This window comes from Symphalangus syndactylus, chromosome 8 (genome assembly GCF_028878055.3).
Source record: "Symphalangus syndactylus isolate Jambi chromosome 8, NHGRI_mSymSyn1-v2.1_pri, whole genome shotgun sequence".
In the NCBI taxonomy this organism is placed as follows: Eukaryota; Metazoa; Chordata; class Mammalia; order Primates; family Hylobatidae; genus Symphalangus; species Symphalangus syndactylus.
In genome coordinates, this window is record NC_072430.2 from 145,947,144 (window position 1) to 145,971,370 (window position 24,227).

The 24,227-nt window shown below is 55.8% G+C and overlaps 1 protein-coding gene and 1 long non-coding RNA gene across 10 annotated transcripts; one reads left to right on the top strand and one right to left on the bottom strand.

Annotated features, from left to right (window-relative positions):
* Positions 1–107: 107 nt before the first annotated feature.
* STK25 (serine/threonine kinase 25) lies at positions 108–13,551 on the bottom strand. 7 transcript variants are annotated; one of them, XM_055291253.2, is made up of 12 exons: positions 13,403–13,551; positions 12,907–13,036; positions 6,435–6,665; positions 5,698–5,754; positions 5,133–5,241; positions 4,218–4,375; positions 3,946–4,131; positions 3,596–3,741; positions 3,192–3,306; positions 2,716–2,787; positions 1,489–1,625; positions 108–793 (listed from the first exon to the last, which is right to left on the bottom strand). In XM_055291253.2, the coding sequence occupies exons 2-12, from the start codon at positions 12,934–12,936 to the stop codon at positions 754–756; spliced, it is 1,281 nt and encodes a 426-aa protein (XP_055147228.1). In that variant the 5' UTR covers positions 12,937–13,036; positions 13,403–13,551; the 3' UTR covers positions 108–753. The 7 variants fall into 7 exon arrangements, with proteins under 7 accessions (XP_055147228.1, XP_055147231.1, XP_055147230.1 ...); XM_055291256.2 differs by lacking the exon at positions 12,907–13,036 and having other exon boundaries at positions 13,341–13,530; XM_055291255.2 differs by lacking the exon at positions 6,435–6,665 and having other exon boundaries at positions 13,403–13,496.
* Positions 13,552–13,640: 89 nt separating this feature from the next.
* Positions 13,641–23,846, top strand: LOC129488682 (uncharacterized). Of its 3 annotated transcripts, XR_008659712.2 has the most exons (4): positions 13,641–14,433; positions 16,607–16,689; positions 16,779–17,540; positions 22,793–23,846. It is a non-coding gene; the product is annotated as an uncharacterized lncRNA (long non-coding RNA). The 3 variants fall into 3 exon arrangements; XR_008659711.2 differs by lacking the exon at positions 13,641–14,433 and having other exon boundaries at positions 15,555–16,689; XR_008659713.2 differs by lacking the exon at positions 13,641–14,433 and having other exon boundaries at positions 15,555–16,689; positions 17,375–17,540.
* The last annotated feature ends 381 nt before the right edge of the window (positions 23,847–24,227 follow it).

Sequence of the window (24,227 nt, forward strand, 5' to 3'; positions counted from 1 at the left end):
AAGTTTCGAAGCGGGGCTGGGCTGCAGTCTCTGCGTGCTGTGATGAGGACTTGGGACCAGAGACGCAGCAGCCCTGCATGGCCCAGGCCCCACCACACACACCTGCATGTCTCCAAGTCAGGTCTTTATTGAAAGTGGCAGGGGCCTCTCAATGTTCTATGAAAACTAACATATTAACCTCAGAATATTTCAGGAAACAAGTAAATTCAATATTCTTAAAAAACAAAACATTCTGGATGACACAAGTACTTATGAGCAGACACAGTACCTGATCCAACACCACAAGGCAAATCTATGGCCATCATGGGCCCTGGGAGGACAGTGGCCAGGACACTTCTCTGGGGGCTGCCCTGTTGCCTCTCCCCACCTCATGGGAAGAGAAGGCAGAGCTGCCCTGATAGTTGCTCTGCGTCTTGGTCTGAGCGGCCATAGGGCTGCGTGAGTCTGCAGAAGACCCAGGCGTAGCTCATGAGGGCCACACCAGCTGCTGGAGCCCCCGTGAGCTCTACTGCTGGGCCAGGAGAGGGAGGAGGGCAGTGGGCATATAGAACAGCATCCCCGATGTGCAGAACAGCACACTGCAGGGGTGGAAGGAGACGGTGACCTGGTGACCTGGCATGTGAGGCCCACAGGATCTGATGTGTCCCCGCAGGCACGACACAGCACAGGGCACCTTCCAAGTCAGCACAGTTCTTACGGAGCTCAGAACAAAAACAAAGGACCTTCTGTCCCCTATCTGAACAGCAGCACACTTCAGCGGGTGGATGTCAGGTGGTTTCTGTTGTGTGAAAACCTGCAGAGAGAAGAGCCCACTGCTGTGTGCGTGCACCTCTGTGCCCAGGCTCCTGACGGCCTCTTGGGTGTGCAGTCTGCGGTGACAGCCCTGACAGGCCACTGCACCACGTGGGTCTGAAGGTGTCCCCAGTGCACAGGGTCTCAGCAGCAGCACTGACTGGCCCAGACCCCACCCCCAGAGCTGCTGCCCAGGGGTGCCAGGAAGGGGTCCCTGTGTGTGGACCAGGACTTGGCACATCTGCCGGCAGCATGGTGGTTGGACCCTAAGTCCGTTGGGCAGTGGAGGGCCCAGCATCTGTCCTGCCCTGTCTCTTTGCTAAGGACTCGAGTCAGCACAGGGGCAGCTCTGACGTTTTGCCACCAGCGTGTCAGAGTAGCTCCCGGGAGCCACCAGGTGGAGGGCAGAGGCCAGCTGAGGACAGCCATGTGGCCACTGAGGCCGGAACCCTGAGACGCTGCCTCAGACACTTACACTGGAAAGGCCCTGCCCACTGTCTCCAGCCCCAAAGTCTCCATGGCCCTGTGAGCTGGGTCCAAACAAGGAAGAGGATGCCACGCTGCCCCTTCCCAGAGTGAAGCGAACCCATGTAGTGCCAAATGCAGCTACACCCACGAGTGAGCACTGGACCTCACCCCACATCCAGCTTCTTGGTGGGGGTGCTCTCCCCGACCCTATGGCACGGCCGCCCTCACCTCTGCACTCGCTCCACCAGGTGCACCATCAGCTTGTCTGAGATGCCGGGGCAGGACTCCTCGGCCAGGCTGAAGGCGTTCTCCAGCTCCTCCAGCGCACCCACGCTCCCGCCACTCTGCTTGTGCTTCTCTTTGAGCTGTGAAAAGACCACCACGTCTGACCCTGGACCCGAGGACAGGCCTTCAGGGAACCCGCTCCTTTGCTCAGCCAGACTCATGCTGGAGGCCTTCAGGGCCTTCGCCTAGGACCCACACCCGAGAGCCCTTCAGCAAGCCGGGAAGTGAGGTGGCCCAAGGAAGCCTCTGCCCCTGCCCTGACAATGGGGACCCTAGTGGTCCTTTCCCACAGCCCCTACCCTCCCTCTACACTCCAGGGAATCTCGGACCTCGGTTCTCAGGAGGGGACCAGATGGCTTCCTCCCAGCTGAGGGTCATGGAAGCCATTGAATGGGTCTAATCAGACCCAAAAACACGAAGCCCAGAAACTCCCAAAGCACAACCAGGCCCAGATCTGACCTCCATCAGGACACCAGCATCTGAGCCTCCTGTCACCTCCAGCCACCTGACCGGGTGTCACCCACCCTCCGGGGGCTGTGGCTAGATCAGCAGGCTGCCCAGGACCTGGGCCTGAATGGCTGCTTCCCGCTGGGGCCTCCACATGGGCTGGAGCCAATGTCCCTCGACTGTGCTCCACCCTTTGCCATCCTCAGGCAGGCTCTGCTGTCACCACCTCTCACCCACATCCTCCATCCTCCCTCCCCAGGCTCCAGGTAGGGCTCCTGGAGGGCACACCTGGGCCCAAGCCCACTGGCCACACCCTGGGCACAGAGGTCCTGGCTGCATCACATTTCTGAGGATGGTGCTGACTGCCCATCAGTAGGTGACGCTGATGCAGGGTCACGTGACTAATCAGGGCGGCACCTGCCCTGGGATGGACCCCCGACTAAACCTTCTCTGCTTTCTCTATAGAAGGGTCATCTGTGTTTGCACCTGAAGAAAAAAAAGTCACCCTAGGAACCCAGAGAACCTTGGCAGGTCTGGGAGTACAAAAGGAGTCATTGTAGCAGATTCTGCTCCTTCCACTCAGAAAACCCAACCCATAATCAGCTGCAGGAAAGCTGGAAGCTGAAACCGCCCCACGGTGCTGTGAGGGAGACATCTCCGTGGAACAGCGTCCCAGCCTCGTCCCTGGCGGGACTCCAGGCCCAGCCCCAGCCCCAACCTCACCTCTCCGAAGACGGGCCGGACCAGCGTGGACAGGCACTGGGATCTCGGCTGCCTCTTGACAGGCTCCGCAGGCTGCAAAGGAAGTGGAGGCCCAGGGTGAGCAGGGCACTGCAGGCGACAGGCAGGGCACTCCCATCCCTGCCCAGGATCTAGCCTTGAAGAGACAGAGGCTGGGAGCAGCCTGTCGGGGCACACATCCAGGGCCGGCCCGAAAACCATCAAGCCACCCAGAGGGCCTGACTCTGAGGGCCTGCGACTCCCACCCTCTCCTCACAAACTTGGCTCCGAACAGGCCATCTTCCCGGCACATGCTGGGGCTCGGGGTCTCCACACCAGGCCCAGTGCCACAGTGGGCTTCAGACCACCCCTGCCTTTCCCAAGCTCCAGACACTGGGTGGACAAAGCTGGGTCCCACACCCAGGCCACCCCACGGCCCCAGGGGTGCACAGAGGGCAAAGGCCAGGCCAGGAACAGACCTTCTGTGAGCCGTGCAGGGCCGTCCCCTTGTGAAGCTTGCTGTGTGGACTCGGCCGGATGGTAGGGGGGAACGTCCAGATGGGGCCCTGCTCCCCGTCCTCCGCCTCGCCATCACTGAAGAGGATGAGGAGTTGCCAGGGCCAGTGGGAAGACGGCCAGGAGGCATGAGGGCCTCAGGGCACACCTCACGGCCAAGGGAAACCCGACGTACCGGACGGGGCTCTGCCAGGCCACGGGGTCCAGCTGATGCCTCAGCAGGCCCCGTCCTGCAGCATTGAGGGGGTCCCTGCCCAACACTATATCTGGTCACCCTCACCCCCAGGGCCCACGCCCCTGCTTCTGGAGTGGGGACCACCCACGTCACAGCACCTAGGGTCACCATGAGGATAAACCAGGTCCCTACATGTCAGAGTCCTCAGAGCTGGACTCCTCGCCATGCCCCTCTGACTTCCAGCGCTTGTAGCGGTCGATGAGCTCCGTGAGGAAGGAGGTCTTCTTGGTGTAGCGTGTGATGAACTTGTGCTTCAGGAGCTCCTTGGCTGTGGGCCGCTGCAGGGGGTCCGGGGAACACTAGTCACTGGGCCCAGCCAAGCTCTGCCTCAGGGAAGCAAACGTGAAGCAGCCTGGACCGGGGCGGGTCCTCACAGCTACAAGGCTGGTGGGCCTAGGCCTCCGGGCTGTGCTGCCCACCCCAAGCGAATGCCCTCCCTCCATATCCCGTCTAGAAGGGGCCGGGCCAGAGGCGGGCCTTACGAAGCGGGGGTCCTTGTTGAGGCAGGCCTCCACGAACTCCTTGAAGGGCTTGCTGTGCTGGCCCTCCAGCGTGGGTGGGCTGTTCTTGGGAATCAGGAACAGGACGCGCATGGGGTGGAGGTCAGAGTTTGGAGGCTCCCCCTTGGCCAGCTCAATGGCCGTGATCCCCAGGGACCAGATGTCAGCCTGGACAGAACACAAGGACTGTCACTGCCCTGAGCACCCGAGCCAGGCGTGGTGCCCGCACCCCCCCGCCCGCCTGCTGCACCCACCTTGAAGTCGTAGGCCGACTGCTTGATGACCTCAGGCGCCATCCAGAAGGGGGTGCCCACAAATGTGTTCCTCTTAATCTGCGTGTCTGTGAGCTGCCCTGCTACCCCAAAGTCCGCCAGCTTCACATCCCCCTGCTCCGAGAGTAGCACGTTGGCAGCTGCTCGACACAGGACAGGCAGGCGTCATCCCAGGCTCCATGTGGCTCCACCCAGGGCCCCCTGGGAAGGGCCAGGGTACCATCCACCTGGCCTCCTAGGGCACAGCAGGGCTGTCCTCAGGACCTCAGCCCTCCTTGCCACTCTCAAACCCAGGGCCACCTAGGGCCACAGGGGCATTGCCAGCAGGAGCCCAAGGGCTCCACTCCGAGCTCCAGGGCTCCTCCTGCATTTGGCTTTTACAACAAATCCCAACGACAAGCAACTTCATCCACTGGGGGCTACTGCAGAGGTGACCCTGACCAAGGGTGTGGCCAACATGGGCCTGCCAGGAAGCCCCTTGCTCCACCAGAATCGTCCCTACATGACAGAGATGGCTCAGTGTCAGTGGCAAGTCCCTCCCCGTGGGCTGGCCCAGCCTCGTGTCTGCTCTGTGCAGGGCCAGACCACAAGCTGGGGCTACTCAATTCTACACTTGCTGTTGTGCCGTGAGCCACAGGGAACCAACAACTCCGGCTAAGCGTGGCCCTTTCCTACGCTCGGTCCACAGCTGGTTTCCTCAGCGTACAAGGAAACTGTTACAAGCAGTATCTTCTGGAAATGAAGCGAGACAGGACTCCTCAGTTTCAGGGTGGCCACAGGGTTCTCTATACTCCAGACCCTGGGCACCATTAGCCACTTGCCCCTCACAGGCCCCGGCCTCTCTAAGGTCAGTGGGGCTCAGGACATTACAAGAGCCACATCCACCCCCAGCAGGACCTTTGATGTCTCGGTGGATCTTGCGTTCGGAGTGCAGATAATCCAGGCCCTTCAGAATCTCCCGCAGGATCGTGGCAATGTACGTCTCCTCCAGGGGACCTGGTTTAAGCTGGAGAGGAAGGTGGGACAGCAGGGCCTCAGCTCCTGTCCCAGGCCCAATGCCTGAGTTCTCCGCCTCGCTGACAGGGGAGGGCTGTCCCTGCAGATAGCTGGAGGCTTCATGTTCCTTTACTTCTCAAACAGAACTAAGTTTCAGATGGGAGTGGGGTGGTGGAGGCTCTTTCTAAAGCATATAAACCAGCCTCACCTTACTGTCATGTAACAGAAAAAGAGGCTTCTAGCCATCTCCCAGCAGGCCTGCCCCCCCTACTCCCACAGGCCAGGACCCCTTTCAGCACCAACTGGGCAGACGTGCGGATGGCAGTTCATTTTTGCTTTAGACGATTCCTAATTAACACCTAACGTGCCATGACACCAAACAAGAGGTGGCCCCTGGAGCCCATGAGTCTGAGGGGCAGGGGACTCGGACACTGCAGACCCCCCACTGCCATGGCCTATGCCTCACCAAGTCCAGTGCTGAGCCGCCACCCAGGTACTCCATGACGATCCACAGCTTGGTGCTCTGGGACCGGAGACAAACCCATCAGCATTTGGCAGCAGGAGGAAGGGTGTGCTCCGGGGTGGGAGTCACAGGCCGGAGTCAGCCAGGGCCCAGGCCCCACTGGTCCCATCCCTGCCAAGAACCCTGAACAGGAAAGGGCTCTCTCGGCCTTGCCCATCTCCCCTCCTGCCACACCACTGCTACAGATGCTCAGAGGACGGGCTGAGTACACAGAGCGGTGGCTGAGTCCACTTCACCAAGACCCCATCAAAAACCAGGCTGCTGATCCAGTCCTACAAGGCTGGGAAGAGGGCATGGCTGGCAAGCACGTGACTCAACACACCCATCATCCTCCTGGGCAGGATGGCCACAGCGTTCCCTATACCCCAGATCCTGGCACCACCAGCCCACCTGCTCCTCACAGGCCCACTCACCACTGCCAGCAGGGGCCCCCCAGAGTGCTCCTAGCAGCGCCCTCACTGCCTTACCACAGGCAGGCAAGTCGGTCCCAGTGGCCATTTACAGCCAACTGACCCTCGTGGACCCTGCTCACACCCTGCCTGCCCAGGGCAATTTCCTAGAGGGCATGCACTGAACTGTCAAGGCCACCTTGCACCCTCTGGCATGTCATTCAGTCCCTCTGACATGGAACGGGGCCAGGCACAGCACCAGCAGGGTCCCCACCTCCCCCCAACAGGCACCTTTAGGTAGGAGCCAAAGTAGCGGGTGATGTAGGGGCTGTCGCACTGGCTGAGGACGGTGATCTCCTGCTGGATGTCCTCGATCTCATCCTCGGCCTCTTCCAGGTCAATGATCTTGATGGCCACCACCTCCTTCGTGTGGTTATCGATGCCCTTGTAGACCTCCCCAAATGAGCCCTTGCCAATGCGGTCGAGCTTGGTGAACAGCTCTTCAGGGTCCACTCGAGAGTGCTGTAGGGCCAGGGGGGACAGAGGGCAGACAACGCCAGTCACGAGAGGCGGGGGACAGGCAGAGGCTGCCCTGCTGGGGAGGAAGGGACCTGTAGGGAAGAGGGAGTCCGACAGAGCGCACCTCAATTCTTCTCTGGTTTCTTCCTTTATCCCTTTGTGTTCAAAAACTAAACTTGGCCAGGCGCGGTGGCTCATGCCTGTAATTCCAGCACTTTGGGATGCTGAGGCAGGTGGATCACTTGAGGTCAGGAGTTCGAGACCAGCCTGGCCAGCATGGTGAAACCCCATCTCTAATAAAAATACAAAAAAATTAGCTGGTCGTGGTGGCTCATGCCTGTAATCCCAGCTACTCGGGAGGCTGAGGCAGGAGAATTGCTTGAACCCGGGAGGCGGAGGTTGCAGTGAGCCAAGACCGCACCATTGCACTCCAACCTGGGCAACAAGAACCAAACTCCATTAAAAAAAAAAAAAGCCTAAACTGAACTTTCCATGCAAGGGAAAAAGTCCCCAGAAAGTATAAAGAGGCCAAGCCAACTCAATGAACCCTGCTGGAAACAGGAGCCTTAGGTGATGACACGGCATGAAGGTTGCCTCATCTAACCCTAACAACATGCCAGCCCCATGAGAGATGTTAATAGGTTAATGGCCCCTGGAGGTGAGGGGGGGATTTGGGAGCTCGCTCTTAATTTGCTATAAATTTGAAACTACTAAAAAATAAACTCATCAGGCCAGGCTTGGTACTGCACACCTGAAATCCCAGCACTCTGGGAGGCCAAGGCAGGTGGATCACCTGAAGTCAGTAGTTCGCAACCAGCCTGACTAACATGGTAAAACCCCATCTCTACTAAATACAAAAAAAATTAGCCGGGCGTGGTTGCGCATGCCTGTGATCCGAGCTACTTGAGAGTCCAAGACAGAAGAATCACTTGAACCAGGGAGGCAGAGGTTGCAGTGAGCCAAGATCGCACCATCGCACTCCAGCCTGGGCAACAAGAGCGAAACTATGTCTCAAAAAAATAAAAAAAAAATTTTTAAAAAAGAAAAAAAACTCATCAAAAACAAAAAACCTCAGTATGTGTTAACCAAGTTCTCCTTCACTCCTGAAAGTCACATATTTAGAAAGGGCTTCCCTCACCCCTACGTCAAGTCCTCCTGACAGCTACACTAGCGCGGAGTTAGAAACTGATGCTTTCTTGATGCAGAAAGCTGCCTCACACAGTCCTCAGATTTAAAGAAGCAATGCCTGAAAGCTTCTGAGCCACTGGTGTGGAAGGTGCTTGGTCTGTGGCCCAGGCCCAGAGTCCAGGGGAAGCCAGCAGAGGTGTGTACTCAAGCCTCGACCCTTTTTTAAATGTTTTTGAGATGGCTGCTCGCTCTGTCACCCAGGCTGGAGTGTAGTGGCGCAATCTTGGCTCACTGCAACCTCTGCCTCCTGAGTTCAAGCGATTCTTCTGCTTCAGCCTCCCGAGTAGCTGGAATTACAGGCATGCACCACCACCCCCAGTTAATTTTTTGTATTTTTAGTAGAGGTAAGGTTTCACCATGTTGGCCAGGCTGGTCTTGAACTCCTGACTTCAGGTGATCTGCCCACCTCAGCCTCCCAAAGTGCTGGGATTACAGGCGTGAGCCACCACGCACAGCCCCTCCCCCAACAACATCAAGGGTCTTGATGCCAATTTAGTGTGGCAGAGCATAAAAAGGCAAAACGGGCCGGGCGCGGTGGCTCACACCTGTAATCTCAACACTTTGGGAGGCCGAGGCGGGCAGATCACGAGGTCAGCAGATGGAGACCATCCTGGCTAACACGGTGAAACCCCGTCTCTCCTAAAAAATACAAAAAATTAGCCGGGCGTGGTGGTGGGCACCTGCAGCACCAGCTACTCGGGAGGCTGAGGCAGGAGAATGGCATGAATCCAGGAGGTGGAGATCGTGCCACTGCACTCTAGCCTGGGTGACAGAGCAAGACTCTGTCTCAAAAAAAAAAAAAAAGGCAAAACGACTAATTATGCCACAAAAACACTGAAGACAGGACGGGTCCATGGGTGGGGGTGCCCTCCACGTTCCTGGGCCTGGGGAGACCGTGCCCTCCAAGAAGGATGGGGTACACCACACACAGCCCTCACACTCACCCCCTGGACACTTGTGTGCTGGGTCCACCCCAGGCCTAAGCCCAGCAGAGGAGCTGGTTGAAGCCAACTGGACATTGCACCAGCCTGAGGCAACATTTCCGTGTGAAACTGCCAATTAGCTGACCTCCCAGGGTTTCTAACCAGGAGGGTGGAAGGGGCGGCACACAGGCCCACACCTTGAAACTTGCTGCTGCACATCCCTTTTTGAGTGCCAGACCCCGAGGTGACAGGAACTCTGGGGAAGGAAAGGCAGTTAGGGGAGGGCCAGAGGCCACCTAACCTTTCCCTGCAAGGCTGGCTTGTCAGAGCATGGGGGTGTGCAGGTGGCCTCCATGCAGCAGCTAGAGCAGGCCAGCTGCAGTGTACACACAGACCCTTGCTTAGCCCAAAGGTCTGGCCAGTTGAGACAGCTGGTCGAGTCAAAAGTGACCTTTCTCATTCTCCCATCAGTACAGCAGCCAGTACCCATGGAGGAAACGGCAGGGGGTACCTTGAGCCCACCTGCTACCAGGAGTCCCCAAAGCCAAGGTCAAGAAACTCGGCAGAATAGAGAGAGCTGAGTACTGCCTGGGGTCACTCCAGTCGTGCTGGCCAAGGTGAGCTGTCTGCCCCCAGCCCCACCAGTGCTGCTGACCATGTGTTCTAAAGAGAAGCCAGGAAAAATTCAAAGCTGACAAGTCACAGGTGCTCAGCTGTCTCCAGGTTGGGGGTGGGTGGCACAGATGAGGTCAGAACCAGCCCCTATCTGAAAGGAAAGTCAACCCAGAACATGCAATCTTTTCTTTTTTTGAGATGGAGGGTCTTGCTGTGTGCCCAGGCTGGTCTCCTCAGCCTTCTGAGTAGCTGGGACCACAGGTGCATGTCAAAGCATAAGCTCATCAGCCCACAGGCTGTCATAGGTAAGCAGTCAGTGTTAAAGTATCACCCGCCTGCCATAGAGAGCATCATCTCCGTTTCCTCCTTCCTGTTTGCTCCATTTCTGGTGGAGAACCACCCGTTCCTAGCCCAGTCCTGGATGCCAGGTGCAGGACAAGGTTAAGAAGCAGCCCCTCTTCTTTTTTTTTTTTTGAGATAGAGTCTCGCTCTGTTGCCCAGGCTGGAGTGCAGTGGCGTGATCTCGGCTCACTGCAACCTCCGCCTCCCAGGTTAAAGTGATTCTTCCACCTCAGCCTCCCGAGTAGCTGGGCTTACAGGCACACGCCATCATGCCCCATTATTATTATTTTTTTTTTTTTGTATTTTTGTAGAGACAGGGTTTCATCATGTTGGCCAGGCTGGTCTCGAACTCCTGACCTCAGGTGATCCGCAGAAGCAGCCCCTCTTCTGCCTGCTCCTCTTCCAGCAGGCCCATCGCCACCTTGTCAAATCCTCCCTGTTTGCTCAGCCCATCAACGCTTACTCAGAGCCCCGGGACGCTACTCCACCAAAGCCATTAGCCTGTAGGCCTGGCCTCAGCCTCAACCCAACCCTGCCCAAGCACCCGCAAAGACCCCAAGGGAGTCCTGGGGATTCCAGGAGGTCTGGTTGGTGCCCTGAGCTTGTGTCCTCCCATCTACTCCTGTCTAAGGTGGCCTAAGAGACGGCCTGGCGAAAGCAGGGCCATGGCCTGGCAGCATTACCCAGCACCACCAGCCCTCCGACTCCCAGAGATCCCTTTCCCACTCTTCAGGCCTCTATGGATGACACATCCTCCTGCTCTGCTCTACTTCCTGCTCCCTGCTGAGGCCATGCTGCTCTCCACACAGGGCCTGGAGCTCAATCTGCTCCATCACAGCAGCCCCGGAAGGGAAACCGCTGGGTAGGCACTCAGACCTCTACTGCTTCAGAGCAGGGGAGCACAGTGGACCCCTAAGCCAGAGCCAGGGCTCATCAGCCCAAGCAGAAACTGTGTGACAGGAACCCTCTTGGCTGTGATCCTGGCCCTACAATGACATCGCAGGCCAAGCCAAGGCAAGCCATCCCCACCCCCACCTGGAAAAGAAAGGGTAAGTGGGCCCCTGGCCTGGAGGCTGCGAATCCTCTTTTGGATGTAGCAGCAGCTGTGGCCTGGATGATCACTCAGGCCACTCAGCTGACTCTGGCGGTGGACACCTGTTCTCCACATTAGCCCTGGGGCTGCCAGGCTGGGGCCTCCACTTGCCAATGTGTCTGCTGTCAGTGTTGCCCCACAACACAAGGGGAATGACCCAGCACACATAGCTGAGACATCCCCAGCTGCCACCTGACAGGCAGCAGCTGAGTGACGATACAGTGCTCTGGCACCCCACAGCCATTCGGGCCCTCCAAGGCCAGGCAGGAACTGGCCAGGTAGAGGGGAAAAGCCTAAGGCAGGAGCACAGGCTATGGGGGGAATGCACCCCACTCTCCCACAAAGGGGCTGCCCCACAGGTCCACAGGACACCTTGGCAACCATCTCAGGAGAAAACCACAGCCCCTCAGGTTTTCTGACACTATATGAAGTCTCTCATCATCCAGGCTGGGACAAAGGGAACCCTAAAAGGACAAAAGGAGCTTCCTACCTTTGGAATCCCTTCTCCAATGTGCCCGCACTCCCTTCCCTGGGCCTGATCGCACCAAGAACCAACAGCACAGAGTTACGAGGCACCTCGGAGCTCCAATTTCTCATCCCGTGACCCAAAGGAGTTATTTCTGCAGTTCTTAAAAATAAACTGGCCAAGCGCGGTGGCTCACGCCTGTAATCCCAGCACTTTGGGAGGCCAGGGCAAGCAGATCGCCTGAGGTCAGGAGTTTGAGACCTGCCTGACCAACATGGTGAAACTCCGTCTCTACTAAAAATACAAAATTAGCTGGGCATGGTGGCGCATGCCTGTAATCCGAGCTACTTGGGAGGCCGAGACAGAAGAATCGCTTGTACTTGGGAGGCAGAGGGTGCAGTGAGCGGAGATGGCACCATTGCACTCCAGCCTGGGCAACAAAAGCGAAACTCTGTCTAAAAAAAATAAAAATAAAATAAACTGGTGGCAGATTCTTCTCCCAGCACCTTAGTCATGTAAGTTACCAGATACAGAATGCCAAAAGCAAATCAGAAGTCTGTTAGCTTAATTCGGCATCAGTCAGCAAGCCCCAGGCCCATCTGTGACCACGCAGGTCCAGGCTGCCTGGCCCAACAGCTACACACGGTGTTCCGGGTCTCCAGGCTGGTCCGGTTTCCTCCAAAGCAGCCCTGACTCCAGTTCCTGCCCCTATGCGAACAGACGCCCTTCCTGTTCCACTGCACGCCCAACTCTCAAGGATTCAGCACATAGGAGTGAACAACGAGGGCCACACATTTTAGCGGCGATTCCAACACCTTAGGCAGAACCAAGGCATCAAGAAGAGCAAAACCGAACACCTAAGATATAAGAAAACCCAGCGGCCGGAGTCAAAAAAGTGGGGAGGGGTAGAGAATGCAAGTCCCCAGGCTCCAGGTTGGCTGTCCCCACCCTCCTTCCCTGGCATGCCCTTTGGCACCACTAAGGGCTCGCTGTAGTGGTTCCCTCCGAGGCTGTTCCACCAGACACTTAAAGGTGGCTCCATAGTGGAAACGACTTCTTTAAAGAAGAAAGATGGGTCTCACGTTCGGGCAACCGGTTCTGCACAGAGCAGCCTTTTCACCCTCCCCTGGGCCAAAGCACACACGTGTTCTCTGCTTTCCCTGCACACCGGCCACTCAGATCTGCTTCTCCACAATCTCAGCCCCTCGGCGCTCGTCAGGGTCTCCCCTACAGCCCCTGCCCAGCCCAACACGGCCAGAATGACCCGTGGCCGAGGCTGAGGCCGCAGTGTGGCCCCTGACCTTCCATTGCCTTCAGATGCTCACATGAGGTTCCCGCCCCGCGCTGGGGGCAGCGCCCTGTCCCTGGGCCGGTGTCTCTTCACGCACCTCCACCGCCCTCGCACAGGCGGAGCCACCAGGGGCTCGGTTACTAGAGGCCTGCGAGCTTCTGCCACGCAAAACGCCACAGGCACACGGCAGAGCCCCGGGGCCGCCCTGCGCCCACCTCAGGACGGCTCCGCTGGTCGCACGACGCGCGCTCCTCTCTGAACCCCCAGGAGACTCTGGCGCCCCTCGGTGAGAGACCGCTAGTGTCCCTGACCTGCACCCTCCTCACCTGGTTGGCAAATCCCCGGAGGTGAGCCATGGCCGCGCCGCCTCAGACCCTCCGCCGGCAGCCCCAGGAGGCGTCTGGATCCCGCGGAGAGGCGCGGAGCCGGCTAGCTAGCCCCTGCGGCGTCAGTCCACTGCGAGGGACAGCAGGAGCGCTCGGTGCCCAGTTCAGTCATCTGAGACCGAGCTCCGGGACTGCGGGATCCATGGAGGGGTGGCCCCAGGAGACCCCCAGGCCGCCGGGGCCCCGCCACGCCCGGGCCTAACGCCCAGGCTCCCGGGGGCTCGCCGCCCCTCCCGTCCCCGCCCCCACCTCTTCCGAGGCAGCTTCCTCCCGGTGCCCCCGCCCGGGTGTCCCCGCCACAGAGCCCCGCCCCGGGCCCCTCCCTCTACCCCCTCCCCAATCGCCGCAAGCGACCCGCCCGGCAGCGCGCCCACCTCCACGGGGCTCCATCCCGGCCTCCCCCGGCCCGCTCTGCAGCGCCCGCGAAGGCTCCCACCCGCAGCTTCTGTCCGCCCGGGGACCCCGGGCCTCCCAGCCCGCGAAGCAACGGTGGTGGCGGCAGCGACCGGAGAAAGCCCGGAGGCGACGGCGAGGGCGGTGCTCGGCGTCGCGGCCCGCGCACGGCTCTCTGGGACCCCGAGTCCCACCGCCCACTCCGGGCCCGGAAGCCTGCTGGCGTTGGACTACAAGTCCCGGCAGGCCGCGCAGGAGGGGGCGGGGCTCGCATGCGCGCCGCGAGGCTCTCTGGGACCCCGAGTCCGGCTCCCGAAAGGTTTGGACTGCGTCTCCCGGCAGGCCGCGCGGCTGGGCGGGCGGGGCACGTGGTCGTTGTCGCGTCGCGCCCTCCCTGCCTCGCCCTCGCAGGCCTTCTGCGTTTGCTGGCGCCTGCCGGGCGTCGTCTCCGACGTTACGGCGGCCGCGCGGCCTCTCCCTTGGGCTCTACCCTGCGCAGCCCTGGTCCGAGCCGGCCAGTGAGGCCCGGCGCCCTCCCCGCCTCGCCACGAGGATCCACCGCGGCCGCCCAGGCTTCTAGCCTTGTCCTCACGGCACGGAGATAAGCCCCTTGGCCACACCGCCAAGCCCCTGCTCGCACTGAGACCCCGCCTGGGATCACGTGCACAGGCCAGGGCGCACCAGGCCTTGGAGAAGCTACCGGCACAGCCCATTCCTTGGGCGAGTTGCTTCGCCTCTCCTGCCTCAGTTTCCTTACCCGTAAAGGGGTGGTCATAGGACATCCTTGATCACACCGTTGTGGGACCCACCTGGGCTAGAGCGCGGGACGCGCCCAGGACAGTGACTGCTGCTGGAAGCCGTCATGGCACTCCCCAGGGTCAGGGAGGGACTTGCAGAGCCGAAGGCTACCTGGTGCGCCCCCCTGCCCCGTGGGCCGCCAGGTCATAGTGCCCCCTGTGTGCATTCCCCTAGTGCACCGCAGGGATCCCCACCTGTCCGCTGAGGAAGATTTGTCCCTCCTCCATTCTGTGTCCACCCTTGCAGGCCCTCAGTCTCCATGATGGCTCAGCACAGGTGACTATCCTGACCTCCTCACATCCCTCCTTCTTCAAGAGGGTTCTGGCGTTTCTCTCTGCTCCCTGGTGCGTGTTTTCTCATGGTGCGTTGCCGAGTCCTTTAAGAAGCTATGCTTCCCTGTCATGCATCCAGGACAGCCCCTTGAACGCTGGGTCCCCATCTCTCATCACCCCTGCTTCTTTACATACTGACTTGGCTTTGTTTGTACTTTGACTCCCCAGGAGAAAGTGGGCTTTCCACAAGCAGAGCTGTGCCCAGGACCATGCCAGCCCACGGCAGGCGCTCAGTAATGTTTGTTGAAGGAATGTGTAAATGCATGAAGATAATATATGTATTTAATGCATGTAAATAGATGCCTGCTGCATCTCTGGCCTTCGTGTGGTCAGTAATCGCTGCACTTTTCCAAAGTGCTTAGAAGAGGCCAGGAGCAGTGGCTCACACCTGTAATCCCAGCACTTTGGGAGGCTGAGGCAGGCATATCACTTGAGGTTAGGAGTTCGGGGCCAGCCTAGCCAACATGGTGAAACTTCATCTCTACTAAAAATACAAAAATTAGCCAGGCATGGTAGTGTGTGCCTGTAGTCCCAGCTACTAGGGTGGCTGAGGCAGGAGAATTGCTTGAACCTGGGAGTTGGAGGTTGCTGTGAGCCAAGATCGTGCCACTGCACTCCAGCCTGGGAGACCGAGCGAGGCTCCACCTCAAAAAAAAAAAAAAAAAAAGTGCTTAGAAGAGTTTTTCAGCCTTTGTCTGTTTGTGGCCAATTGTTAATACTTTGCTCCTGGTTGCTGTCTTGCTAAGCTGCCGTCTGAACTTGATCATCACCATGTCTTTTCCTGCATTGACCTTCCAGGCCCTTCATCCCGTTTCTCTTATTTTCCATTTCTTTTTTGTTGTTGTATACTTCTATTATTCTTCGGGGTTTTTGTTTGTGTGTTTGTTTTGAGATGGAGTCTCGCTCTGTCACCCAGGCTGGAGTGCAGTGGTGCGATCTTGGCTCACTGTAACCTCTGCCTCCCAGGTTCAAGCAATTCTCCTGCCTCAGCCTCCTGAGTAGCTGGGATTATAGGCATGCGCCACCACCCCCGGCTAATTTTTGTATTTTTAGTAGAGACGGGGTTTCACCATGTTGGTCATGTTGGTCAGGCTAGTCTCAAACTCCTGACCTTGTGATCCGCCCACCTCCGCCTCCCAAAGTGCTGGGATTACAGGCATGAGCCACCGCGCTCGGCCTTATTCTTCAGTTTTATCTTTCATCTTTCATATAAAAATTTTCTTTTCAGTGACTCTTTTTCTTTCTTTTTTTTTTTCCAGGTAAGGTCTTACTCTGCCACCCAGGCTGGAGTGCAGTGGGGCAATTTTGGCTTACTGCAGCCTCGACCTCCCAGGCTCAAGCAGTCCTCCCACCTCAGCTCCCCATGTAGCTGGGTCCACAGGCACATGTCACCACACCCAGCTAATTTTTGTAGAGACGGGGTCTCACCATGCTGTCCAGGCTGTTCTCAAACTCCTGAGCTCAAGTGATCCTTCCGCCTCAGCCTTCCAAAGTGCTTCCAAAGTACAGGCGTGAGCCACTGAGCCTGGTCTCTATTTTTCACCTCCAAGAAATTTTAGTTTTTTCTCTGGGCACTCACTTTCTTCCTTAGGAATGTGGAGCTAATAGTAACTTTCTTGTAGATGGTGAGAATGACACCATATGTGGCGGGCCTGGCCCTTGGCAGGTGCTCAGAGAGTCACTGTGTTTATTATTGACAAGGCTGACCTTGGGTAGGAGGAGGGAACACTCACAATTGAGCCCCCTGGGCAGCTTACCCTCGGGTCCAGTCACTTGGTGACTGCAACAGCCCTCTGAAGCAGGCAAGGGATAACTAAGAGGTAAAGGGACGTGCCCAAGGCCACAACCAGAATATGGCAAAGACAGGATTGAACCCAGGTCTCCTGAGTCCTGTTTGTATGCTGCTGGGGATTCAGGTAGGAGTGGAGAGAAGCTGGAGTTGGACTTTGTGTCAACCTGGGTCAGGTGTGAGTTGCCCGAGCCACCCTCTGGTTTGACAGACAAGGAAATGAAACCCAGAAAGAGGGCAGCATAGCAGCATCTGGATTAGAACTGGGTTCCCCTTCTGATTAAGATAAGAGATTGGGCGCTTGAGCTTGTTCTTCTTTCCCTACCAGGGACCTGATAACTTGTCAAAAGGGGCTCAGGAAGGGAGGCTAAACCCTGAAACTGTTCAGAGAAAGGAGTCGGCTCCCAGCAGGTGAGTGTCACAAATGTCCAGAGGTAAAGCTTGTTGACAGTGAAACGGGGGGAAGAAGCCTTCACTTGAGCCCCCTCCATTGGATACAGAGCCTTAAAAAGGTGAGGGGCTGGAGCTGGGGGAGAGGAGGATGACAGCAGAGACACCATGGAGACAGGTATGTGCATGAGTCAACAGCTTCCCACTCCTCCTCCCTCCATCCCCTCAAACACACACAAATCATACAGCAGCAGGGTTTCCTAGCATAAATAATGTGGAGGTATTCCAGAAATACTCCAGAAAAAGACATGCCTGTAAAGTGGGATTTAGGCTGGCCTGACAGTGGGCTTCCCACCCAGTCTTTCTACAGCAAAGCCCAGCACTTGACAAGTCCTGCTTTTGAATGCAAACTCCTTATGAGCTTCCTAACACCTCAGTCTTAGTCTCTTTAAGACTGCTGGATAAATCAAAGACGCCATCTGAGGCATCGGTTCCGGGTTCTTCCCCCTCCACTTGGCGCCCCCTAAACCCACCAAGCACAGCCCGCCAAATAAGCACCCAGTCAAAGGAAACACCTCCTGCTAGCCCCGAGGTCCCGCCTTCTGACCAATCACCAATCACCACATCACCCTAAAGGACATAAATACTCAGCCCCAGCAGCTCTCTCTCTCCCGTGCGCGACCTGACCTCTACCTCTCCAATAAAGATCTCTTGGCTGCCACTGGTGTTGTCTCTGACTAGCCTGTCACCCTTCATTTTGGTGCCGTGACTCAGATCGGGATTCCCCTTCCCAGGCTCAGTATAGACCTCCGGCCAGCCTCCACCCATTTTCCTGTTCGCTGAGCTCTTCGCCCACCACCGGCCTCATCTTGGTAAGTTTTCCCCTCGGGCAAATCGCCAGACCCTAGCCACTCCCGTGACGGACACATTTTGCCCGACGCCCTTACGGGAGTGGTAGGCCCCCATCATTCACTTCCGCCTCGGCCTGCAGGGAACGGAGTTTTCTCCCTCTCCTCCTCGCATCTCCGGCCTGGGCCCCTCTCCTTCGCTCGTTAAAATCCTGGTACCAGGTGACCCATGGCCTCCTGCCTCTCAGAGGCTCCTCAGTCCTGTTTCGGTGACGATTGATCCGGAGGCTCTGACTCACTCCACGGCAAGCGGCTATTAGGGGGCGCCCTGCCCAGCTCGTCGCCGTCTATTCCTTCCTCTCATTATGGGAGGCTCTGCATCCCTGCCAGCTGACTCCCCCCTACAATGTCTCTTAAATAATTTGTCGGCCCTTGGCCTCGCCTCAGACATCAAACCAAAACACCTAATTAAATTTTGCACTCAAGATTGGCCCACCTATCCCCTAGACAACCAAAACAAATGGCCTCCTTATGGCTCTCTCAATCCTGATCTTCTTCGGGATCTCTACAACTATTGCGTGCGAACAGGAAAATGGGTAGAGATCCCATATATTCACGGCTTCTTGCTCCTACGGGACAGACCTAACCTCTGCCTCCCTTGCGAACCCCAACAGCTCCTTGCCACTCTTAAACTGCCAACCCCTCCCTCTGCCCCCGACTTCGACCCAGCCGACAAGCCCCCCCCATACCACCACCCTCCGCCTCGTCTTCCGGCTGCCGCCCAACCCCAACACCCAACAGCTTCCCCTCCCCCCACTTCCGCCTCCTCACCCTCCTCACTGCCCACTCCTCGTCATTTAGCCCTCCCATTACTCGCTCAAAATCTTCCCACCCTGTTCTCGCCCCCATCAGAGAAGTGGCCGGGGCAGAGGGCATCGTTCGCATCCACATCCCTTTCTCCATAGCTGACCTATCTCAAATCGAAAAACGTTTAGGTTCTTACACCTCTAACTCTTCTTCATCATCACAGAATTTCAGTACCTTTGCCAAGCTTATAGCCTCACCTTCCATGACATCTACACAGTCCTTTCTAACACCCTTCTTCCTGAAGAGCGTAGGCGACTTTGGGAACATGCTCGCGCTCATGCAGATGAGGTCCACCAAACAGCCCCAGCCCTGCCACTGGGGGCGCAGGCGGTACCAGAACAGGAGCCCAACTGGGACTATAACACACAAAACAGCACAGCAGCCCAAGACTATTTTGCCACTTGCCTAATAGCTGGACTGCGTAAAGCAGCTCAGAAGGCAGTCAATTTTGAAAAACTTCATGAAATAATACAGGACAAACATGAAAACCCCTCTACTTTCTTGACCGCCTTACAAAGGCACTTCAATAATATACCACTATAGATCCCGAAACCCCTGACGGTAGACAACTCCTCATGTCCCACTTCTTCACCCAAAGCTTCCCTGATATCCAAAACAAATTAAAAAAGGTAGACAGAGGCCCCTTCACTACCCAATCCGAGATACTAGCAACGGTGTTCAAGGTTTATCATAACCGGGACGAGAAGGCAAGAAAACAAAAATACCAATTATTAGCACAGGCCCTCCAGGCCCCTTCTCAGCCCATAATAAAATCACACAGCCACAAGGTGTCATCTGGTCATCGGCCCACACACGAGCCCCCTGGGCCCTGCTTTAAATGTGGAAAGGAGGGACATTGGGCCCGGCAGTGCCCAAATCCCAGGCACCCCAACAAGCCACGCCCCAAAGGCCACCTGTCTGGCCACTGGGCCGTAGACTGCCCCGGCCCCCGAAGAGGAGCCGGGCCAGCCTCCAGCTCTACACCCAACCTCCTAGGTCTGGCCATCGAAGACTGACAGGGCCTTGGGACTCCTCTCCTGACACAAATCATCACTGCTCAGGAGCCCAGGGTCTCATTAACAGTAGATGGACACCTCATCACATTTCTCCTTGACACCGGAGCTACCTTCTCGGTTTTGAGGGAATTCTGGGGTGTCACTTCCGTTTTTAGATCTCCTATAGTCGGGGTTGGAGGCCAAACCATATGTCCGAGAGCCACCCCTCCCCTCTCCTGCACCTTCTCCGGGCACATATTTTCTCACCGGTTCCTAGTCATGCCCCAATGCCCCCTTCCCCTACTAGGAAGGGATATCCTCTCTAAATTCAAAACCTCTATCACCTTTAATCCAGCCACCCCCACCAAAGTCCACCTCACTCATTGCCCTAGTTGCTGATTCCATATAGCAGGCTCCTGCTCCTCCTCTGCCTTCGCTCCCAACAGGCGTCAATCCTGTAGTTTGGGATACTACCACCCCTTCGTTAGCACTATGCACCCCCATACAAATCTCCCTCAAAAATCCACATCACTTTCCCAGCCAACCCCAATATCCTCTCCCCACTTCTAGTCTGAGGGGATTACAACCAGTTATCTCTGATCTCCTCAGGAAGGCATTCCTTAGACGAACCCACTTGCCATTCAACACCCCCATTCTTGCAGTAAAAAAATCCAGTGGCACATTCCGCCTTGTTCAGGACCTCAGGCTCATTAATGAAGCCGTTAAACCCATTCACGCCCTAGTCCCCAACCCCTATATTCTCTTGTCCTCAATTCCGCCAAGCGCCACACACTTCTCAGTGGTCAATCTCAAGGGTGCTTTCTTCACCATTCCTCTCCCTCCCCCCAATCACAAGATCTCTTTGCTTTCACCTGGACTGACCCAGATACCAAACAGTCACAACAACTGACATGGACTGTTCTTCCCCAAGGGTTCAGAGATAGCCCTCACATTTTTGGCCAAACCCTAGCTTCAGATCTATAAACACTGAGACTTCCCCAATCCGTCCTCCTGCAATATGTAGATGATCTCCTTTTGTGCAGTCCTTCTCTAGCCGTCTCCGAGGCCGACACTGCTTCCCTTCTCAATTTCCTCACAGACAAAGGCTACCGAGTATCCCCTCAAAAGGTCCAACTCTCATTAACACAAGTCACCTATCTAGGAGTCCTTCTCTCTCAAGACTCAAAGGCCATCACACTAGATCGCAAAAGCATCATCAAAAACCTCCCCATCCCCAAAACAAAACAAGAAATCCTCTCATTCTTAGGACTAGCAGGCTACTTTAGAACATGGATCCCTAACTACTCCCTCCTAGCAAAACCCCTCTACGACCTGTCTCGAGCCCCATCCAAGCCCATAGACTCCGCAGCCCAACGACCTTTCCACTCACTTCAACAAGCACTGTTAAGAGCTCCAGCTCTACACTTTCCAAATTTAGAAAAACCTTTTGTTTTATACGTCCACGAGCACCGTGGCCTAGCCCTAGGAGTCTTGGGACAAATGCAAGGACCCACATTCACTACAGTAGCATATTTGTCCAAACAACTGGACCCCACTGTGCGAGGGTGGGCCCCTCGCCTCTGGGCCTTGGCGGCTGCCTACTTGCTGGTCGTAGAGTCTAAAAAACTCACATTTGGGGCCAACGTTACCATCACCTCCCCCCACCAACTAAAGGACCTTCTAACATACTAGAGCATGCAAACACTCCCCCCCGCCGTGTCCTGTCACTACTTGTCTCTTTCCTACACGATCCTACTGCTTCATTACAATCCTGTGTGCCCCTCAATCCCACCACCCTCTTACCTCTTTCACAAACCCCCCCTTTACATAAGTGTATCGAGACTTTAGAGTCCCTCCTACCGTGTCCAAGCCACATCTCTGAAGGACCTTTAGATAGCCCAGATCACACGTGGTTTACCGATGGTAGCTCCTTCTCATTAAACGGACAGCGCCTAGCAGGGTATGCTATAGTCTCCCTAACCCAGACCATGGAAGCGAAGCCCCTGCCCTCCCAAACTACCAACCAACAAGCTGAACTCATTGCAGCCACTCGAGCATTCCAACTGGCAGCAGACTCCTTGCTCACACTATACACAGACTCCAAATATGTTTTCCACATCTTACTCTCCCACTCTGCTATTTGGAAAGAGAGAGGACTACTCACAACAAAAGGAACATCTATCACCAATGCTACCTTCATCACATGCCTTCTCCAAGCCTCTCTACTTCCTACCAAAATAGGAATAGTCCACTGCAAGTCCCACCAAGCCGACTCGTCCCCAATAACGCAAGGCAATAATAAAGCTGACCAAGAGGCAAAACAGGCAGCGCTGTCGTCTCTGCCCCACACAATCATGATAACAACAAACAGACTTCCAAACCCTTCACAGTACACACAAGACCCTCCACAACACTCACAGCCACCTAACCTCCCAAAGCACACCCTCTTTTCATACCTCCACTCTATCTTCCGTACAAGCCCCCAGTCATTAAAAACATTTCTAAGCTCCTTCTTCACCCTCGATTCTTCAGATATACAGTTCCTCCAACAGCTCACACCTACCTGCTCCATTTGTCAATGTACAAACCCAAAACCCCACGAAGGCCAGGACCTTTCCCAACTCACCAATCCAGAGGACATATTCTGGGAAGCGATTGGCAACTAGATTTCACTCATATGTCCCCCGTAAAAAAAACTTAGCTATCTCTTAGTCCTCGTAGATACCTTTTCTGGGTGGGTTGAAGCATTCCTGACCACAAACAAAAGAGCCAGCACAGTTGCCTCTATCCTTTTATCAGAAATTATCCCAAGATTCGGAATCCCAACCTCTCTCCAAACTGACAACGGCCCTGAATTCACTTCCCACATTTCACAAGACATAACAACTACACTTAATATCCCCTGGCACTTCTATATCCCATATCACCCCCAGTCCTCAGGGAAAGTTGAACGAACCAATCGCACACTCAAAGAGACCTTACCAAACTCTCCTTAGAATTACATCTAGACTGGGTTAAGCTATTGCCTACAGCTTTGTTCCGACTCCGAGTTCTGCCAAAAAAGCCTTCCCTTATGTCCTCTTTTGAAATCATGTACGGTCGCCCAGCACTCCCACCTGGCATTGAGCCCACTTCAAAAATAGTCCCAGCAGGCATCAGCTACCCCCTCCTGTCCTTCATCCGTGGTGAGCTATGGAAAAGGCAAGACTGCCTCCTTCCCAATGCCACCAACCCACAACCTCCATTTCCCCTCAAGCCAGGAGAATGGGTTTTCTACTCTCTACCAAGCCACACACAAGTAGCCCCACTAACCCCAAAGTGGAAAGGGCCCCTCCAAATTGTGCTTTGCACCCCTACTGCCGCTAAGCTCCAAGAATCACCAGGGCGTCTAACTCCTCGGCTTCACATTTCCAGGTTAAAACCAGCCACGAACCCGGATCAAACAAGAATTCTAGCCGCCTCCTCACATTCCATAAAATACACTTGCACACCCATACCTCACAGCCCTCTCAAACTCCGCATTTCCAAAGTGCCACCCCTTCCGCCCATTCCAGAAGCCTAAAGTCCCACCACCATGCATGTTCCTCCCTCTGGGACACTCTCAAACCCCCTCTCATGGCTTGGCTTCTTTCCTTCATAGGCCCATTACTGGGGGCCCTAGCGTTCTGTGCTCTACTCCCTTGCCTTACTAGGTTCAATATTTAACCAAATGTTTAACCAGCTTCTCCTTAGAAACTACCAACTTCTAGCAACGTGTGAAGACACAACTGGCTCTAGAGAAAACCTCATAGAGTGCTGACACCCCATCAACAGCTCGCCTTCACAAGTTGCATCTACAAGGGTATGTCTGCGTAAAGCCTCCTACAACCCACACCCTAAATTAAACTGTCATTTTATTTTCCTACAGCTCCATAGCCCACCCCCAGGCTATTAAAGATGGACACTAACCCGTTCCATCAGTTCCTAACCAATCTCCACACCGACAGCTGGCTCATCGATGATCCAACCTTACCTCTAAGGTGGCTCACCGCACTCATCAACCTCTACCTACAAGGCAGAATCATACTCCTACTATACCCCAACCCTCCCAAGCCAAACTCCCTTCCACTTTCCCCCTCACAATGCCCCTTCTCAGCAGGAAGCAGCCAGATAGATGACGATGCCCACTTTCCATTTTAAACCAATAAAAAGGGAGGAATGTTGGATAAATCAAAGACGCCATCTTAGGCATCGGTTCTGGGTTCTTCCCCCTCCACTTGGCGCCCCCTAAACCCGCCAAGCACAGCCTGCCAAATAAGCACCCAATCAAAGGAAACACCTCCTGCTAGCCCCGAGGTCCCGCCTTCTGACCAATCACCAATCACCGCATCACTCTAAAGGACATAAATACTCAGCCCCAGCAGCTCTCTCTCTCTCTCCCCCACGCGACCTGACCTCTACCTCTCCAATAAAGATCTCTTGGCTGCCACCGGTGTTGTCTCTGACTACCCTGTCGCCCTTCAAAGACTGCTAAGGATATTGGGTATTTGGGAAGACTTTCAACATGAACAACAGAGACCAATGTAAATTAGAAAGATGACCTGAGGAGAAATAGAAACACAGAGAAATGAAGAGCATTCCGGAACCTCGTTAGAACATTCCTAGAACAAACACAGAATGCTTCAAGAAATGGCCCAAGAAAAGGCTGTCAGGAGATAAAATTACAATAGATTAAAATTACCGCAGGCTCTTGGATTCTTACTTTTGGAGAAGTCAGCCTAAGAAATCTACCCAGAAACTCATGTGGAAAAGACACACAAAGGCAGATGCACAGCCAGTCCTGAGCTGTGTGGCCACCGCAATGTCAGAC

Excerpts from the sequence above, each read along its gene's own strand:
- STK25 (XM_055291251.2), bottom strand. The coding sequence starts at position 8,890 with ATGTTGCCTCAGGCTGGTGCAATGTCCAGTTGGCTTCAACCAGCTCCT. Across the intron at positions 6,666-8,794 it reads AGCACACAAGTGTCCAGGGG|CACTCTCGAGTGGACCCTGA; the intron begins GTGAGTGTGAGG and ends CTGGCCCTACAG. Across the intron at positions 3,742-3,945 it reads TCAACAAGGACCCCCGCTTC|CGGCCCACAGCCAAGGAGCT; the intron begins GTAAGGCCCGCC and ends GACCCCCTGCAG.